The 20985-nt window shown below is 40.8% G+C and overlaps 1 protein-coding gene across 2 annotated transcripts in view; it reads left to right on the forward strand.

Annotated features, from left to right (window-relative positions):
* Positions 1-19584, forward strand: part of EPHX1 (epoxide hydrolase 1) — a 31576-nt gene extending 11992 nt beyond the window's left edge. For both annotated transcript variants that reach the window (XM_075204338.1, XM_075204337.1), the window contains 7 exons: positions 1985-2165; positions 8188-8409; positions 9177-9306; positions 9408-9622; positions 15885-15993; positions 16075-16200; positions 18012-19584. In XM_075204338.1, the coding sequence (XP_075060439.1) occupies positions 1985-2165; positions 8188-8409; positions 9177-9306; positions 9408-9622; positions 15885-15993; positions 16075-16200; positions 18012-18228 (1200 nt within the window). In that variant the 3' untranslated portion in view covers positions 18229-19584. The remainder of the gene's footprint in view (positions 1-1984; positions 2166-8187; positions 8410-9176; positions 9307-9407; positions 9623-15884; positions 15994-16074; positions 16201-18011) is intronic.
* The last annotated feature ends 1401 nt before the right edge of the window (positions 19585-20985 follow it).

The following is a 20985-nucleotide window of genomic DNA, read 5'->3' on the forward strand; positions in this document are numbered from 1 at the left end:
TTACTCGCTCAATTTCCCTGAGCAGCGAGCTGAAATTGAGCGAGTAAATTACCGTATGAACGGTAATTACGCGCAATATTACCGTATAAACGGTAATAGTTTTAACGCGCTCGTTCCGGCGGCGCCCAGAGGAACAATTGAATACCCCCCTTAATATTTGTACCGAACTGCAGAGACATGTGGTGATGTGTGTCTGATGCCATCTTTGTGGTATATTCTGATATCATGGCTTCAGTAAATCACTGATTGATCAAGCCTCTCCGACCAATGACCAGCACATCTAATCAATCAGAAATTTATCTGATGGATCCGGCATTGGGGTGGGCTGGTCTTGCATGTCCTATAGTTTCTTTGGACTGTCCCTGTTTTCCAGCCCTATAGATTGTTTGTTTGTTTTTAGTAGGATTCTGATTCCTGATACACCTGGAATAACAAGATTAGTCGGAATTGATGTATATTCAGTACATACCTGCCAGTGTTCATGATTTAGGACAAAGTAGGCCATGCCTCCGAACCACCCATAACCTGCTCAGATCGATGTCACAGTCATTGTCTGGCAGACCTGGTGCTTTTTGGCCACTTTTTGGGGGTTAATTCACAAGATTATCAGGAGGATTGTGAGAGAATAAGAGGTGATTATGGGACAGAGACCGAAACAAAGGCAGCCTGCCGAATGGCGGACTGATAATAGTAATATGAAATCTATCATACTCACACATTGCTTACATGCGAATTAGAGCAGAAATGACTTTGACAATGGTTTCTTAAGTGTATTGGGTGATGTTCCACCTATCACTGGCTAAGGATCATGGGACATGTAGTTCAATGTGTGTAAACGACCACCTACAGCTTAGAACCGATTCTATTCATAATTATTTGTTTCAGAATAAATTGCAATCAGATTACATTTAATACATGGAGAAAAGGGGTGTGATAACTACACAACTAACAGACTGTCCTGTTGCATATTGTATAAAATCATACAAAGTGCACGTATGTGTTTACAGGTACAGCAACCAATCAGATATTGGCTTATTATAATAACTTATAGCAGACTAAGCAAAGCTAACATCTAACTGGTTGCTCTGGGTGACATGACATTTGTGATATATTCACTGGCTTATTGAATAAAGCTGGCCATACATTATTAATCAGTGGGCTATGGGGCTTAATCAGTGCAGTATAACATATGACTGATTGCCGCTGATAAAGTCACACAATGATCATTTTTTTCCGTCTTGAAAGATAAAAAAAAATTCATCTGATCAAAATCTGACCTTAAATTCACCCCACATCTTTAATCACCAAAGTTGGTTTGTTCCATTCCCATCACTGTAGAAGACTAATTCCATTGTTATCAATCTGACCCAGTGGCTGAACTATATGTACATTCCTTGAATACACAATAGAAGCTGGGGCTGATTTGGTATCTAAATAAATTAGAATACAGCCTAAGCGCATTGGCAGAAGCACATATTTTCTCCTGGGCCCCTGAGCCTCCGGGCCCTCAAACAATTATATTGGCTGCTGTGTGTATAATTGTTCGCTCTGATGCCCGTACACTGAGTAATCCATTTGGTCACTCCTAATGCCCAGCAGCGTTCCGCGGATCTCGGCTAGATACAAACAAACATATATATGCGTTAGAAAATGTGAGAGATCCAATCGGTTTGTAGTCAGACCGAATTGTATAGGTCACAGTTAGGGCTTTGGGGTGGTAACAGCATACACGGCAGAGGCACTAAGTGCCCAAACAGAGCCTTCCAGCCAATCTGTCCGATCTCCCTCCTGGTGGTCCGCACAGGTCCTGCCTATATGTGAGTCCACTGTAACTGCTAAATATAGCAAAGGTAGGAGTCCTAGGGGAGTGACCCCAATCAAAGTGCTATTATTGGGGATTTAGTTCACCTCTTGAATAAATATACTTAACAGGGGCTTTCCAACGTCTCTCTAATTATGACATCTGTTTCTGCCCCTCCTGCAGGATTTATTTCATCGGATTGATACAACGCGTTTCTCCGATCCGCTGGAGGGCAGCCGCTTTAACTATGGCTTCAACTCCAACCATCTCAGGAAAGTGGTGTCTTACTGGAGGAATAACTTCAGCTGGAGCAAGCAACTGGAAATCCTCAACAAGTACCCGCACTTCAAGACCAAAATTGAAGGTATCGTATTAGACATGTGCAGAAGTTGTGTATTTGTGCCTCTATAGATATAATTGTGCCGACGTCCATGCGTACAGATGTACACTCCTACGTTGTAAATCCTCGATTTTCACCAAATAATGCTGCCAGTTAACCCTCGCTTAGGCTCCATGTAACCCCTCCTGAGTTTTCATTTACCACATAGCCTGGTGCATCCCTTGCACCTATCTCACAGTGGTAAGCAAGTCCGCTGTCTGCCAGCTCTACCCAGCATCCTTTGCAAAATTCAGCTTCATGTTCGGATCAGTGTAAATGGGCGCACAGTCTGTAAATACACATCTGTGAGGACACAAACTCCGTTGTCAGACTATTGAGCTGCTATTGCTAAATGATTTTAATTGGAGCACTGTACATACACAACCCAACATTATGCACTAACATGACTGCTGTACAATGCTATATATTTTTTTATCTATATGTTTATCTGCAGGGACTATTTGATCTGATTGCTAACTATCCAAAGCAAATAATATGCAGCCAGAGCGAGTGCATTTGTAAAAATATGTTCTTCCAGAACCTGGGCCCTATACTGCGGGGCCCTATAGCCGTTTCATGGGGCACTACATCTGGAGTTGTTGTTTAGAGTTAATGGAAGGAATAGACTGTGGTTGGCTTACTGTCTATTGGCTAATTTATGCAACTGACACTTCTGCATTTTATTATTACTTTAGCAGAAGTTTTATTAGTATGTTGGCTGCTAATAAGTGCTAGGGATTTATGCATTATTGTTTTCTTTATATATGCACTTAACCCCTCCCTTTCCAGCACCCTGTGCTGCGTATAAATTGATCAAACAACCTGTGTTTTGTATACAGTTCTTTGCTTACGCTGAATTCTTTTTGCTATCGGATAAAAGTTCGATAACAAGTTATAGACTTCCCAGCGTGACGGCCGATGTATTATCCGTGAGCTGAGACACGCACAGAGCTCGTCTGACATATCCTCGTTAATTGACTCGCTCTCCTCCATTACCGCTGTCATTTGTGGCCTACTTCTCTGCCCACATCCAGGGGGAATTTTACATGTGGGAACAGTGTAGGTTTTTAATTAAATATGATTCACCCAGAATTAGTTAGAGACGGCCTGTGAAAATAGTTCACGCTTAATTAAGTTTAAAATGTGCAGCTTTTTTATGTCGCCTCTTTGATGTGTATATTTGTCACGTACTTTGATCTGTTTAGATAATCGATGGAAAAGTCACTGCAACTTTCCAAACAGAACGTGACGCGATTAAACCTCTGGTTAGATGCGGGCAGCAAGGAACCTATTGATCTCCACGCTGTGCCACGTAAGATGTCCACACAGACAGCGTGGAAATATGCAGCGGGGAAGCGACGGCAAACAAATGTGTCTGCATCGTTTTCTTGTGGTCTCTTTCTAGCGGCATATCTTATTGACGTCCGTGTGGATGGCATCATTGGCACAGCGTAAGGACCAATAGAGCCCTTGAATAAGGTATACTTCTTTTTGGAGCACAACGTGAATACTTGGCTTGTGTGGACAAGTTCTTAGGCCTGGATATGGTTACCATAAATTCTGCCAGCCGGCTACGTATCGGGTCTCCACGGAGAACACAAGATCATTTTCGTAGCTGAAGAAATTCCAGCTGCGGAATGTTTAGAAAAGAGCTCAAGTACAAAAAAGCTTTTGTGGTCCGTCATTACCCGATACTGTTCTGGTGCGTTAACCCCTGCTGCATGTGGGCACTGATTAGTCTAGTTCTTTATGTAACTGGTAAAGAAGTTTATCTGATACAGATAAGCACCAGGATGTCACAGACCAGCGTCCCGTTTACGGAGGGGGTTAACGCAATGGATTGTTAGCGGAGAACAGTGGCGCTCATCTACATGAAAAGAAGAAAATTAAATCTGTGGAGTGCAATCAATACGTTCAGGCCTGGGTTGGCAGGAAGGAAGGCATCCTGTTGTGCATTTATTTTTTGTTATCTTTTTGTGAGCAAACCGTTAGGAATTGAAGGTGCATGTATAAAGGATTTGGGGGCTTTTATTGCATAACTACCAACTGGCCACATTTCCTCGGACAGTTCTGATTTTATATGTGTGTCCTGGACAGATAAGGGGAGTGGCCTCCAGTGTCTCTATCTGTCCAGTTAGAATGTTGGATTGTTGTGTTTCTGCGGCGTTGCCATCTGTCGGACTGATCGGAGTGGCTGCTGACACTAGGACTATGTGGGCTGGTGATCACTGCGGCACAATCTATGAACAATCAATAAGGAGTTCATACTAGAATGATTATTTCACAGCAAATCCAGATAGAAAGTGCAGTTTTGCACCTTGGGGAAAACCATATTGCACTGAACGGGAGGAGAATTTAAATGTCGTGGACGGAATTAGAATTGGGAGGGGAGTCTCTAGTTCAACTCTGAATTGCAGAGTGAAAATAAAGCTGCCCAGTATTTGTGTATTACATGCAACACAACACACAGACATTGCTTGTGTACCCTTTACATAGCAGCATGGTTTGTCCATGTGCTAATTTGCATCCTTTAGCGTTAACTCCTAACTAAATGAGGCCCTAAGGCTTAATTTTGTGAATTTATAAACCTTGGCTGCAATCCGTGTGTTCTCTTGGATGTATGCATTGCCACTGGGGCAAAGGTTTTGCGAGTGTCCTTTGGCATCTAGTCTAGTTTCCTAAAGCTTAACATCACTGTCTGTGTTGTGTGTGTGATTTGCACCCAATTGCTTTGGTAAAAGTAATTCAATGGCTGTGTTCATTGTTATTAAATAGTGTTCTCCACCAAATGCTGATTCCAACGTACAGTGTTTTATATTGTGATATGGTTTATCTAAATCTGTGAGTGTGTATATCTCAAAGTAATATAAATAGTTCACAAACTAAACACTAATGTTTTCCGCAGTCGTCTTATTGTCTCAGAGATTTCAGAACTTGCACCAATTTATTACTGAGGTTAAGGACAATGTGCGGACCCCTTTGAAGGCTAGAGGGCCGTCCATGTGGTTTTCAGGACTGCTAATTATTGAGTTTGCAGAGAAAAGTTCCTGCTTTAATATTCCTCCCCCTACAGATCGGTCAGGGGCCCCTCAAATGGTTTTGATAACGAGTGCATCCTACAGAGTTGGGAAATGTTAGAACTCATAGACTGACGTCACAACACAAGTCGTCCTGTTGTTGTTGGACATTAACATCTGCTTGTATAAATGGAAGTGTGCGTACACAAAAGCTGGCACCACTATATGTTCAGACACTGATTCTGTGCATTGTAGCGACACAGAGTTAAGCGTCTACAGTGCCGGGACAGACAGGGGTTATTACATATGTATTGATGTTGGCAATTTGTGCGTTTTTGTTTTTTAACCATGTGAAGCAAAACCCTGTAACAAATCTGGGGGATATTCGGTTACAATGGTGCAGACGAGTATCGGTGACTTAAGTAGTTACTATACTTAAGTCATATTCTATAAAGGAGTCTGTAAAGTGTTGTTAAAGACTAAAGAAGCTAAGGGTCTGTATGAGATGGGGATGATGGTGTACAGTATCGGTGGTTGCAGAGATGTCCAGAGGGATTAACGATAAGTAGTGACCCTTAGGCTTAGCAGACAGAAGGTTATTTGAAACTTTAGAAATAAAGTGCACTGAATTCAGATTCAAGGTGTTCAATCAGAAGTGAGTGGAATAGGTTTCGACGACGGAAGCAAATGAAAGGGTGAAACTTGAGGGTTTTTTTGCAGATAATGCAAATGTGGAATGGAGAACGGTTGAGCAGTGATTATGGCACCTGATTGGATGACGGTGGTTTCTGTCCAATCACTTATTTCCATCCATCACTGTGTTAATCTAATGGATAACTACAGTCATGGCCAGAAGTTTTGAGAATGACACAAATATTATTTTTCACAAAGTCTACTGCCTCAGGTTTTATGATGGCAATTTTCATATACTTCAGAATGTGGTGAAGAGTGATCAGAGGAATTGCAATTCAAAGTCCCTCTTTGCCATGACAATGAACTTTGTCCCAAAAACATTTCCACTGCATTTCAGCCCTGCCACAAAAGGACCAGCTGACATAAGGTCAGTGATTCTCTCGTTAACACAGGTGAGTGTTGATGAGGACAAGGCTGGAGATCACTCTGTCATGCTGATTGAGTTAGAATAACAGATGGAATCTTTAAAAAGAGGGTGGTGCTCTAAATAATTGTTCTTCCTCTGTTTACCATGGTTATCTGCAAGGAAACACGTATAGTCATCCTTGCTTGCACAAAAAGGGCTTCACAGGCAAGGATATTGCTGTTTGTAAGATTGCACCGAAATCAACCATTTATCGGATCGTCAAGAACTTCAAGGAGAGAGGTCCAATAGTTGTTCAGGGCGCCCAAGAATGTCCAGCAAGCGCCAGGACCATCTCCTAAAGTTGATTCAGCTGCGGGATCGGGGCACCACCAGTGCAGAGCTTGCTCAGGAATTGCAGCAGGCAGGTGTGAGTGCATCTGCACGTACAGTGAGGCGAAGACTTTTGGAGGATGGCCTGGTGTTAAGAAGGCCAGCAAAGAAGCCACTTCTCTCTAGGAAAAACATCAAGGACAAACTGATGTTCTACAAAAGGTACAGGGATTGGACTGCCGAGGACTGGGGTAAAGTTATTTTCTCTGATGAATCCCCTTTCAGATTGTTTGGGGCATCTGAAAAACACTTGTCTGGAGAAAGAAAGGTGAGCGCTACAATCAGTCCTGTGTCATGCCAACAGTAAAGCATCCTGAGACCATTCATGTGTGGGGTTGCTTCTCAGCCAAGGAATTGGGCTCACTCAAAATTTTGCCTAAGAACACAGCCACGAATAAAGAATGGTACCAAAAGCAAGAGCAACTTCTCCCAACCATTCAAGAACAGTTTGGTGATGAACAATGCCTTTTCCAGCATAATAGAGCACCTTGCCATAAGGCAGAAGTGATAACTAAGTGGCTTGCGGATGAAAACATCGAAATTTTGGTTCCTTGGCCAGGAAACTCCCCAGACCTTAATCCCATTGAGAACTTGTGGTCAATCCTCAAGAGGCGAGTGGACAAACAAAAACCCACAAAGTCTGAAAAACTCCAAGCATTGATTAGACCAGAATGGGCGGCCATCAGTCAGTATGTGGCCCAGAAGTTGATTGACAGCATGCCAGGGCGAATTGCAGAGGTCTTCAAAAAGAAGGGTCAACACTGCAAATATTGACTCTTTGCATAAACTTAATGTAATTGTCAATAAAAGCCTTTGACACTTATGAAATGCTTGTAATGTTACATCAGTATACCATAGCAACATCTGACAAGAAGGTCTAAGAACTGTGAAAACCAATACTTGTGTCATTCTCAAAACTTTTGCCCATGACTGTATGCAAATGATGCTGTTTACTTCCAATCTACCCCACTGCTGGTCTAAGAACACAGTCATGCAATAAGTAATTACTGACCCCTGAGAGCCTGGATATAGGACTTCCACAGTCCCACTAGTTGCAGGATACCAGTTCATTAGTAATACGAAGCATTCGCTTGAGCTGTCTGTTAACTTCAGTTGTTTTTACCAATATTTGGCTTATTATTAACCCAACTGGAGATGAGATGGATCCTCAGCAGAATGATTAACACCAACATGAAGTAACTAGCTCTCATGTCATATAACTGCCTTTCATCTGTGCCTGTCGTAGATTTTGCTATTAAATTAAGATTAGTAGAATCCAATGTAGGGGTAAGATGTATCAGACTTTCTAGAAAGGAAAAGTGGAGGTGTTGCTATGGGTAACTCCTCCACTTTACCTTTTTAGAAGGTTTGATAAATCTACCACATAATCTTTAAATCTTTGTTTTACAGTCCTGTTTATCACAAGACTGCTTAGCAGAGCCATATGCACAGAAAACTCCATGTAACGGTCATCCTGTTTTCTTAGCTGAGAATTGTGGTATAATGTCAAATAGACTTTTTGTGGAACTAACAGATTTTATTTCTTGTCTGTCTCGCCCAGGCCTGGATATTCACTTTCTTCACGTGAAGCCGGTAAATCTCCCAGCGGGCCGCAAAGCCAAGCCCCTTATCATGGTTCATGGCTGGCCAGGATCCTTCTACGAGTTCTACAAAATAATCCCCCTCCTGACGGATCCCGCCAGCCACGGTCTAAGTGAATACTTTGAGGTCATCTGCCCATCCATTCCCGGTTACGGATTCTCAGAGGCGTCTCACAAGCTAGGTATATAATCTAATATATAAAAGCCTAGCGGCGTGTGTGTGTGTGTGTGTGTGTGTGTGAAAAAAAACTATTTTGTCAGAAAGGGCTCATCCAATTGACCTGAAATTTGGTATACTGACATTATTTGACCAAAAAATTATAATAGTGAAGTCAGTTAACTTCCATCATCCCCCCTTCCCCCCCCCCCCCCCGTGGGAGGGGTAGTAAAGGCTAAATTTACGAGTTGAGGGCTCAAACTCATTTTCGTGAGGTAATTTTACCTCATGAACACACACATGCTGTGTTAGTGTGTGTGTGTGTGTGTGTGTGTTTGTGTGGAAAAAAGTGTGACAGTGCTCAAGTTGCAGCGCCACCTGCTGGGCGGAGTTATATACTACACTGACCTACTAAATTCTTAGCATTATCTAATATATAAAAGCCTAGCGGCGTGTGTGTGTGGCGATGAAGATGACAAGAACCTTTTTAACACCTTACGTAGCTTGATTTGACTAGAATGCATGAGTATCATGCACGGGTTAACTTGTCTGTAATTGTTTCCCAATGATAAAACCCACTAAGTATAGTTTAGGCAGACTACAGCTGTACTCCATTGTTTTACTAATTGATAGTATCTCTTATCTGTTGTTTTGTTTTCCCAAAACAAATGATGTCTTAAGCTAGGTACACACTACAGGCTTTTGAATGACTGTAATTTTAGTCAGACCATTGGTGCTTTGCTGTGTCCGCCAATTATTCATTTTAAAGGCCCTTATGTCTCTCTCTGCCAGGATGTAACTCTGTCGCTGTCGCTCGTATCTTTTACAAGTTAATGCAAAGATTGGGCTTCCGGCTGTTCTACGCTCAGGGGGGAGATTGGGGATCGTTGATCTGCACAAACATTGCCCAGATCGCCCCCAGGTGAGGATCCTGTGTGAATTCTAAGCACAACACTCATGTATTGGATCTATTTTCATGCCACAAAAAAAAAATATCTTATTCATCTGTTTTCCACCCTTAAGCAATGTCATAGGTCTGCATCTTAATGTGGTGTTCGCGTTAAGTCCTAAGTTGCCCGTGGTGCTCTCCGTCTTCCTCGGACAACACTTCCCGGGTCTGTTCGGCTTTCAGGATGAGGATGTGAGAAGGATGTTCCCCTTTGTGAAGAAAGTATTCCATCAAACTGTGAAGGAGAGCGGCTACATGCACCTCCAGGCCACCAAACCGGACACAGCAGGTGAGGAGCACTGCACATTCCTTGTCATGGCATCCACGCGTTTCCAGCGCTGTTAGTTGTTGAACACTATATTACTTAAGTGGGGCTTGAACATTTGTATCGTAAGTGATTTGAAGTCCTGGGTTATATTACAGTGTCTGTTGAGCACCAGTAAGAACGAAGAATTGGTTTCAAAGTTGTAGGATCATTTACATTTTAAGTGGTTTCCAGGTGAAGGCATCTAGTCTGTCTGCTCAGAGTATTAAATACCTGTACATCCTGGCTTCTAAACACTGTCCGGAACCTTGGAATTATCCGTTTACCACCTGTACAGTGACTACTATTAATTTCTAGATTGCTCATTCATTAAACTTTATTATCATTATTATTCTTACTATTATTTATAAAGCGCTGATGTATTACATAGATATGCACATTATTATTATTATTATTATTATTTATTTATTTATAACATTGAAGGGATCATGACACCCACAAAGGGGTTGATTCAGTTCACCACGATGTGTCTCCGTGGACATTCCGGAGACACATTGTGCCAGTGTTTTGTAATCCCGGCTCAATTTCCCTCGTAACCTATAGAGGCGCCAGGAAAAATGAGTGGATATTACTTACCGTAATGACCGGCAATAAGCGCAGCAGGACATGGCGATGCTGTTCAGCGGCAATTGAATTCCCCCCAAAGACATGAAAGTTGGTAAAGATTACCCTGCCCCCCGTAGCTTACAGTCTATGAGAAGTGGGGAACACGTGATACATAAACTAGAGGAATAACAAATGAAGCTGGTGGTGGGTAAAGTGTGTGGGGCATTATCAGCCACCAATAATAAAGCAGCCAGCGGTGACTGGCATCCCTGTAGGTATGGAGATAACCACCTCCACTATGTGAAGGCAACCGATTTACTTAAATGTACATAAAGACTGATTTTGACATGTTTTAGTCATTTATCATCTGCATAATGTTTTTTTTTTTTTTTTTGAATGGTTATGTTAATTAATACTGTTTTACATCAGAAGCTAAAAAGAAGCAAGAAATTGTCTAATCTCTGGATAGAAAATTGTCACGTTGTAGAAACGTGATATGACGTAAGCAGCGAATTAAGCAAAGGAGACAATTTCTATCCATTTTACGCTTTCACCGATAAACCGAGTCTGTTAATGGCTGGAACAATGCAGTTTGTAGAAAAACAAAACTCCATCTGTTGTTCTTCCTCAGTCACGTGTAAATTCTATAAATAGCGAAGTGCGTAATGAAATGACTACTATCTGTCGTGTGTTATTCCTCAAACATGATACAAATGCACTTTTTTTGCAGCAGAATGTTATTAAATGCATTGTATACCAGGAAGCTCATTATGTGGGATTAGCGTTCATTAGCATATGTCTGTACATCATACTCTACTGATAATTTGATAAACGTTCCTAGAGCAATTTAAACACGATTTTAAAGGAAAACTGTTTTTTTTTGTTTTATGTTGTTTTGTTTTTTTTTAAATATTTGTTATTTTATTTTTTAACTGCTGAAGTCTTCAGTGGGATCAAACAACCAACACGTTGGACCGAAAGATCGGGCATGGTTTCCGGGGCCTAATTCATCACGATTTTTTTTGTTTTTTTAATTTTAGATATTTTTTTTTTATTTTTATTTTTTTTTTTTGTTCATTTGCAAATGTTTGGAGGTATGGATACCAGATGAGTGGAGCTCAACACGAGGGTAATAATGACACATTGATAGGTGCTGGCTGATCGCAGTCTTAACCACTGTTTACATCCCTGATCCCGATTATCCAATACATAGATTTACTAACGCTTTTAAAAAAGAAAAGTGGAGGTGTTGCCCATAGCAACTAAACAGATTCTATCTATAGTGTTCTAGAATGTCCCTGATAAAAGCTGGAATCTGATTGGTTGCTATGGGCAACACCAACAATACTCTTTTATAGAAGCTTGAGTTAATCTATCCCCCGTATGTATTACATACGGCAGCCAGTACCAGAATGTGGTAGAGGCGTCATCCACATTAGACATTCCTATGTGAATATACAGAAATAGAGAGACAGAATATTCACTGCACATAAATAAATAACACCTGCATGTTGTACTATGATTTAAGGGGCGCAGGGGGGGACAATTTTTACCTCAGGGCGTAAAATATAGAATAATACCTCTGGCTGTCCAACTCTTCTTGGTGCCATCTGTCCTTCTTGGAGTGGTATAGCGCATCCTACACGTTGGCACTGGTGTTGTACACAGCAATCCCACCTCAACCGTCCTGTGTGGGAACATGTTTAATAGAGCATATGTTCACTATGGGAGTATGAAGTCTAGAAAATACTATATTCTACAATAAAAGCCATGACATGTATGTGTAAAGGCTGCTAGTACTCCCAGTTCCTGCACCGCAGGTCAGAGGAGGATCTGGAGAAGTGATAAGGGCACAGGCTCTGCTGAACTTGCTAGAGATTAACCCTTACATGTATCTCAGGTAGTGGAAATTCCCAAATAGATACCATTAAGGAATGCAATTATTGCTGGAAAGATGTACTATTGCTCCAAATGAGTGTGTGAGCAATCCAAAATTATATTTAACATTTTAATTTTATTTGAAAAAAAATAAAAATAAAGGTTTAAACTTACATTCAGCTAAAGGTGTCCGGTTTTGGCTGTCACCATTTTAAAGCCTAAAAACAAAGGACTCCAATCTCCTAATTTTATCAGTACAGCTAATGACCAATGAGATGATTCAAATGAATGAATTACAATTCATTCTGAAAACTGACTTGTAACCTGAACTTTACAGAAATGTGTGAACTATCGTATTGGTTGTTTGGTCAAACGTGTAGGCAATTTGTCGCTGTTTAAGAAGTGCAAGTGCATTGTAACAGATAAGTCACACGGGTGTGTAATGTACGTCGTTTCTTCTGGTAGTGGATGATTAAAATATTTTGTTTTGTAGATTTGCATCACTCACAGTGCCCGCATTTAGAACGTCCCATTAAAACCCCCCAGATACAATGTTTCCAGATAATTTTATTGTTTACAGGGGACATTTCTGTTTTATATCAGAAAACCTCTCTAAAGAACTCTTATCCCTCTTTGTTACAGCTTTCCCGTGTGATTTAATCGGACTAATAAATCCAGGGGGGTGGGTAATTGTGATACAGTTTGAACAATAAAATGTTAAGAACACTTTAGCTAAAATGTAAATAAACAAAAAACAAATCAAAAACATATATAAGAAAAATAAGATTTCAAACGGCAGATTGGTCCTATATTTAATTCTCAAGTATATTTTAATAGTCATTCGTGTTGTAGGTTATAGTAAGTTGTGCATGCATTGGGGCCTTCGTTTAATGTATAGGCTTCAATGCCCCCTTCACTCTACCCAGGGGAGGGCTGGCAAATTTTACCCTGGGGGGGCAAGAGATGACTACGAAGCCTATTTGGAACATTTTAAAGGAAAAAAAATGCAGGTGGCTCAGTGAGCCAGCCCAAGGTAGCCCAGTATGGGACCAGCTCGGTGGGCAAATGACCCTTTGCCCGCCTGCCCCTGTCTCTACCTGATCCAGCCCCAAACTATACATCTACAGTGTTTACAGGGGCAGAAGGGACCACTGGGGGCCTGTTGTACTTAACCACAATCTCCCACAGTTATGGCTTTACCCACAGATACTTCATAAACATAACATACTGTCACATCTCAGACATTTTATTTAGTAGATCGAAGACCAGGCTAAATATGTGGTCAAATAAATCAAACACAAGTGGGGGTGGGTTTGTTTTGATTTTTTTTTTTTGCACAATCTCTATCCCGTATGTAGCGCAGTCCGTTCCCAGATGTCGGGATCTTTGTTCTGGCTTATAGTCGTAAAGATGGTTTATTGCTGAGGGTGTAGTAGAAGCATGACTTGCAGTTGAGTGTATTATATTACATGTGTCCGCTCATTGACCTCGCATGAGAACGCCCCACATGTGAGAATAGTCAGTATAATGGTAAGTACAGCTGCCTCCATTCATTATTCTGGTATATGTACATCTGAAAGTGAAGGTTCTTTATCCTGCATTGTTTCCGGTCTTCTAATTTGCCCTGTGCTGATATCTGCGATCCAATTTCATACGTTTTAGATCTAAACGACCACAAATACAAGATGAACGTTGCTTGAACACATACGTGATTTCTCAGCTGCCGGGTACACTCTGCCAGAGACTGTATCTAACCAACTAAAGAAAACAGGCAGGGGGTACAATACTCAAATATTACTCTTTGGGCTTATGAACTGTAATTAGGTAAAAAAAATAAAAATAAGCATTTCCTTTAAACTGGTATTTATAAATTGTTTCTGTCTGAGAAAAATACAGGTGCTAATAAAGAAACAAACTGCGCTCTTTCAATGGCGCTAATGCAGTTATTTCAGCAGAAAAGTCTGTCTTGCCATATTCATGAATAAAGGCCATTGATTCTAGATCTTAGACGATGCTCTTTCACCTCATTGCAAATGTATAGCTAAATGGAACTTTGATCTGTTTTGAAGCGGCATCTGCTCTAGTTTAATGTCAATTATTAATGAAATGACAAGTAAGCCAAGTCACCCGCTGACTGCTGTGTGTGTGTGTGTGTATGTGAATATATATATATATATGTGTGTGTGTGTGTGTGTGTATATATGTGTGTGTATGTGTGTATATGTGTGTGTATGTGTGTATGTGTGTGTATGTATGTATATATGTATATATGTGTATATATGTATGTATATATATATGTATATATGTATGTATATATATATATATATATATATATATATATATATATATATATATATATATATATATATATATATAATTAACCCATGCATGATACTCATGCATTCTAGTCAAATCAAGCTACTTAAGGTGTTAAAAAGGTTCTTGTCATGCATTTGGGCCTAGCCCAGGCCTCCTCAGGGGAAGAGCGTTACTTCCCGACGCAAGCGCCCTTTTTTAACGTGGTTTTGTCCACATGTCACCACCTCATAATTTTTCTCCATCACCTCATCCTTCATCTTCATCGCCACATCCTTCATCAAGCTACTTAAGGTGTTAAAAACTCCCCACTGTCACCCACGGCAACCACCAACCACTCCCAACTGTCACTTCTCCTTCAAGAAATATATAGGTCAGTGTATAACTCTGCCCAGCAGGTGGCGCTGCAGCTTGTTGTTTTTTTTCACACACACACGCCACTAGGCATTTATATAGTAGATATATATATTAATCAATACACATAAACATACATTTTAATTAACCTGTCTGTTTACTAGGAACATAGAAAATCATAGAAGAAGCCTGAATAATATTGTGATGCATTTATTAAATGTTGCAGACGTGTAAAGGCCTGGGGTACCTGGAGAGGCTCAGACTATCTGTGATTGGCTGAATGGTGCAAGAAAACGGTCCTGATTGGCTGTGTGGCTATTAACCAGCATGGGGTTCACTGAAGCTTTGTTGGTGCTTTCATTACATGGGTCAGACCGAGAGAAAAAACGATTTTAGCAAGGATGTTTCCTGTTTTACCATGCAGATTGACCTAAATCGGACGTCACTTAGAGGATTGTAACCCGCATACTAATCAGCAGCTGAGTCAATCTTTCCCATGATCACTTTGGCGTAGTTTACTAAGACTTCTTAAAAAGGAAAAGTGGAAATGATGCCCTTAGCAGCCAATCAGATTTGTGCGATCATTCTGAAGAATGTAAATGAGAGCTAGAATCTGATTGGCTACTATTGGCAATACCTCCACTTTTCCTTTTTAGAAGTTTTAGTAAATCTACCCCCATATTTCTTACAACATGTTCACGCAGCAAAGGGACCATAGAGTCTTAAAGTTGTGCATGTTCTTTAGTTATCTATTAACACACCAGTAGACCCTGCAACTATATTTTTCCTTCAATCCCCCTCCAGAATAAATATTTACCTGATCAATCTCCGAGCGTGCAAGTCTGAGACAAAATCTCTTATCTCAGAGGCCACCGAGATCCAAGCCCTTATGGTTCCCATTCTTCCAGATTTGGGGAGTTGAGATACGACATATTGGGGATTATTTAATAACACGGCGCACTGTGCACAAGTGTGCTGTAACCCATAGCGACCAATCAAATTGTCGCTTTCGCTATCTAAACTCTCAATCTGAAAATAGTTATTTGTGTATAATGATTTATATTATTTACAGAACAGAAAAAGTACAACTCGGTCTTCCTTCCCCTTAAAACCTAATATGTTTCTTCTGCAGGTTGTGGCTTAAATAACTCCCCAGTTGGACTTGCTGCTTATATCCTGGAGAAGTTCTCTACCTGGACAGACCCCGCTTTCTGTGATCATGAGGATGGGGGTCTGGAGAGGTACTTCTATTATAATATTGCACATTAATTTGGTTTCCTAATTGCACCTCAGTTTGACGCTATGTTCTCTGCACATTCCAGAAAATACACCTTGGACGACCTTCTGACCAACGTCATGATCTACTGGTTGACCGGCTCCATTGTGTCGTCCATGAGATTCTACAAGGAAAATCTTGGCAGAGGGATTGGCAAGGCCAAACATGACAAGTAAGTGTCCTGTACTGTGCATGTTGTGGTTCTAGAGGTTTCCGAGTCTTGTGGTGAAGTCTCCGTGTATGTAATAAAGACAAGAGACCTATTATACTAGAGACATCTGCCCTTGGGTAACTTTACTGGTATGTACACGTCCTCCTGCGACATTTAATATATTTTTTTCCAGTTTTTTTGTGTGTATTCTTTATATCTTACGGACACAATTGTTTATTTTTCGCTGCCCGTGGGTATGACAGCCAAGCTCTGCACTATGCATTGGATGCAAATAACAATACAGCTATGCATACAGTGTGTTTAGTAGATGTCATCTGAAGGTTAAAAACATCATAGAAAGACTATAATCCATATAATGTCTATATCACTGCTGCACGTTTAAAGATCAAAATGTATTGAGATTTAACGGCAAAGCCTTTAAGACGTCTGTCGAAGTGAATCCCCTTTAAAATACTTTGTATAAATGCGGTAGACATTTAGGGTGTGGTCTGAAAGGAGCATTAAGACTAGGGGGTATGTTTACTAAACAGTGGGTTTGAAAAAGAGGCGATGTTGCCTATAGGCAACCAATCAGATTCCAGCTGTCATTTTGTAGAATGTACTAAATAAATGATAACTAGAATCTGATTGGTTGCCACTTTTTCAAACCCGCAGTTTAGTAAATATACCCCTAAGACTTAATATATATTTTGTCACAATTGCAAGTCTGTAATGCTGCCTACGCCAGGTGGTCCCAATATGACCCCCAACAATTATCACATTGAATCATTAATGGATGTGTTGGCAATGCGGTCAGAAAGAGTCTCTGATCCTGTCGCTCAGGGGTTGGGCCTTGTTTGGCGCAGTGCCAAACATTTTAGGCAACGCACTGTTTTATTGTGCCACAAGCCTTTTATTACAGTCACTATACTGACATACCACGTTTGTCCAGCATGCAATGTAGCACCCATTTGACCAATAAATAACAACCGTTTTCCCAGAATGCAATGCAGTACTTAAGTAGACAGCACCTCTATTCCACCAAACCTAGACCCCAGACTAGCAGAAAGGAACCCGAGACCCACCAGCAAACACCAAGACCACTTGCTCAGTAACACTTAACGTCTGCTCTGTTCTCATCTGTAGTGTCTGACAACCACACGGATTCCATGTCCTCCATCAGCTAATTGTCTGCGTACGGATGTTCATCATCATCATCATCTATTTATATAGCGCTACCAATTCCGCAGCGCTGTACAGAGAACTCATTCACATCAGTCCCTGCCCCATTGGAGCTTATAATCTAAATCCCCTAACATACACATACAGACCGAGAGAGACAAGGGCAGTTTAATAGTAGCCAATTAACCTACCATTATGTTTTTGGAGTGTGGGAGGAAACCGGAGCACCTGGAGGAAACATGGGGTGAACATGTTGTTTGGTAAAAAGTTACTTATGGATAGAGCAGGCGACTCGCCCTATGTTGGCCGCACCGATCTAGCAGAATGTGAGCACCTTATAGATGTTCGAGCCTGCCCCTTTCATGACTTTCATCCCCATGTTTGTGCTGGATCTGGGGAATTGGGAAACCTAGGAAATCGCTAACACCGTCGTTACAGAGCCAGGGGATGGTGGAGCGACAGACACCTTCAGAGTAAAGATGGGACAAACAGCTGCAGAATCTGCAATCTGTGTAGTTTGAGATAAAGGTCATTTTGAAATACTTTTTTGAGTGCAGATCCCCTTTAATTAATAAAGTTTAATAACAGATAGTGGCTGTGTTACGTGCAGTGTAAGCCATTCATTCTCTCTCTATCTTAATGTCTTCCAGGATACCTGTCATTGTCCCTACGGGCATTGCATCCTTCCCCAACGAGCTGGTACATTGTCCTCTCCTCTGGGCCAAGCAGAAACACCATAACATCGTCTCCTTCAATTACATGCCGCGAGGGGGCCACTTTGCTGCCTTTGAAGAGCCCGAAATTCTGGCTCAAGATATCCAACAGTTTGTAAAGAAAGTGGAACAGAAATTAGAGTGTAATAAGTAATATATAGAGGAGATACAATGTAACTATCAGCATTGCTGCTGGATAGAATTCTAGAACCGTTTATAATCATAGTTTGGACACTAGAGCGTTACTTACAGTGCAGAAATTGCTGTATTTATATAGAGATGAAAACCAAATAACTAAATAAAATACAGGTAGTTATTAGCATGTGATATTTGGGAGGTATATTCTATATTAATACATTGATAGCATCTTGCAGGGCCCATGCAGTAAAGCCATGGGAGACTTAATTTGAGTAATAAATTCTAGTTTGAAACATTTAGAGGAAAATGCTGCTATTATTCAGGTAACAAAAATGTGCCTTAAACTTATATGGAAATTGCAAGTTTTGGGGGATCTCCCAGGTGTGGGGCTAGGCTTACACGTACAATCTGGTTGTATCTGATTGGACAGGTCCCCTGTAGCCGTACAATTCATTAAAATTTTTCGTTCAACATGTTGTTAAATCATGAATGGATCTCTGTAGCCTCTGGCATTAATACATAAAGAGGGGGGGGGGGTATAGACCGCTGTACACTGGTTGTGTTCATCCCATATGCAGATCTGTACAGTGAGTGGAGAAGTGTAAACAGAAATAGCAACTCTTTTACAAGATAGATCACTACTGGGCGATGAGATTTACATAGTAGATCTTGGAGTCAGAGTAATCGGCTATAACACAGGCCAGCACTTAAACCGAATCTTACATACAGACAGACTTCATCCGTGAGGCTTAAACTAACTTGCACCCTCTAGTGGTGAGTTAGGGGTACATTTACTAAACTGCGGGTTTGAAAAAGTGGAGATGTTGCCTATAGCAACCTATCAGATTCTAGTTATCATTTTGTAGAATGTAGTAAAAAATGCTAACTAGATTCTGATTGGTTGCTATAGGCAACATCTCCTCTTTTTCAAACCCGCAGTTTAGTAAATATACCCCATAGAGTACAAGTCCAGTTGTCAGTCATTAAAAGCAAGTCCAGCTGGTGATACACTCTGCAATATGACAGCGGATTTCAGGGAGTTAGCCTGATATCACCACATGCGTGGCCCCAAAACAACCGCAATACCCGATAGTGATCCCATCACAAACCATACTCATTATTGGGCATGGTGGAGATCGCAGTTGGAAGATGATCGATATCTGCACGTGCATGCGGTTATTTACTGTGACATTATATAATCATAAAACTATAACCTGCTTCCATTATGCCTGTAGTAGCAAACATTTTTCTTTTTGTTTTTTTTCCTTCTTTTGCTAATTTCCTTTTGGAAACAAAATGATGTAATCAATTTATAATAGAGGATTTGTTGTTATGATGTAACGTTGTTAATAAAACTTGATAAATCACATAATGGAGAGAGAAGAATTCCTTATTTGAAAATGAATGCAGAAAATATTGTTTCAACATTGTGTCAAGAGAATAACAAGACTGTTTATTTATGTGCTTCAGGTTGATTAAAGAAAAATGTTCCACATTAATATTTATCTTGATATATTTGGTGCAACAATTTTTCATATTAATCTTCCAGCTCTTCTTTAATATAGAAGCACCTTAGACATTAGCCGGAAGACGTTGGCTTGTGACCAGGATGGTTAAATGTTAAGAATTTAATATTGCATTTATATTCACATAAACCAATTCTATGTATTGGGCCACATGCAGACATCAGAGGGATTACTTGTGGCCACCATGACCAAAGTTATTTCTTTTTGTGCTGTTCCTGTTATGTCACAGAGTGAGCGCAGTCACACGGTCTATGTAGCAGGTTAGTGTGTGATTGGATGGTGATGTCACACAGTGAGCGCGGTCACACGGTCTATGTAGCAGGTTAGTGTGTGATTGGATGGTGATGTCACAGCGCAGTCACACAGTCTATGTAGCAGGTTAGTGTGTGATTGGGTGACTACATAGACTGTGTGACTGCACTCACTGTGTGACATCATCCAATCACACACTAACCTGCTACATAGACTCTGTGACTGCGCTCACTGTGACATCCACCTTACAATAAACAAAATACAAACATCAGCCCCACTGCCCACTAAGAGCCCTGTGCACCTGCCCACATGCTCAGACGATCTGTCCTGCATATAAATCATTGGTCCCTGCTGTAACCTGTTCTACTTATGCGTCTTCATGAATAAAGTCTAGGATCAGTAGGAATAAGGCCAGATACAGGAAGGGTGTTTTCTCCTCCTGCCAGGATCACTGGGATCTGCCCATTTGATAGGAAAGAAAAACTGCATCCCCAGTAGAACACCATAAATGTGCCCGCTTGGGGTAGACCAGGCTCTGATGTCACAGGGGCAGGAGTTTTATTTCCATCCAGAAAGCCTGGCACATTACAACAGATGTCAGCAAGAGGAAGGGGAATCATTTTTCCCTATTTATTTTGTATTTAGAGATTACATAAAAGCAAGGAGGCCTATAATAAGGCAGCAGGGTATATAGGTAGTTTATATGCAGAGTTCACTACTCAATGTTTCTTTTAACTGATAGCTAATTATAATAAAGACAGCGATGGTTAAAAATGCATAACGTATGCTCTTTGTATAACATAAATGTACGTCCATTGCTGGTTGCAGAGCAGAATTCCTCCATGTAATCTCCATATAAGGAAGAACGGATTATAAACAGAAATATACTTTGTAATGTAATCACTGAGCCTCAGTCTGCGGAGGAATGTCTGCTACACATCTCAGCTTTCTGCTCCTCTTGTATCTCACTGATTGTCCAGTACGTTTACGTCAGT

This window comes from Mixophyes fleayi, chromosome 3 (genome assembly GCF_038048845.1).
Source record: "Mixophyes fleayi isolate aMixFle1 chromosome 3, aMixFle1.hap1, whole genome shotgun sequence".
Classification (NCBI taxonomy): Eukaryota; Metazoa; Chordata; class Amphibia; order Anura; family Limnodynastidae; genus Mixophyes; species Mixophyes fleayi.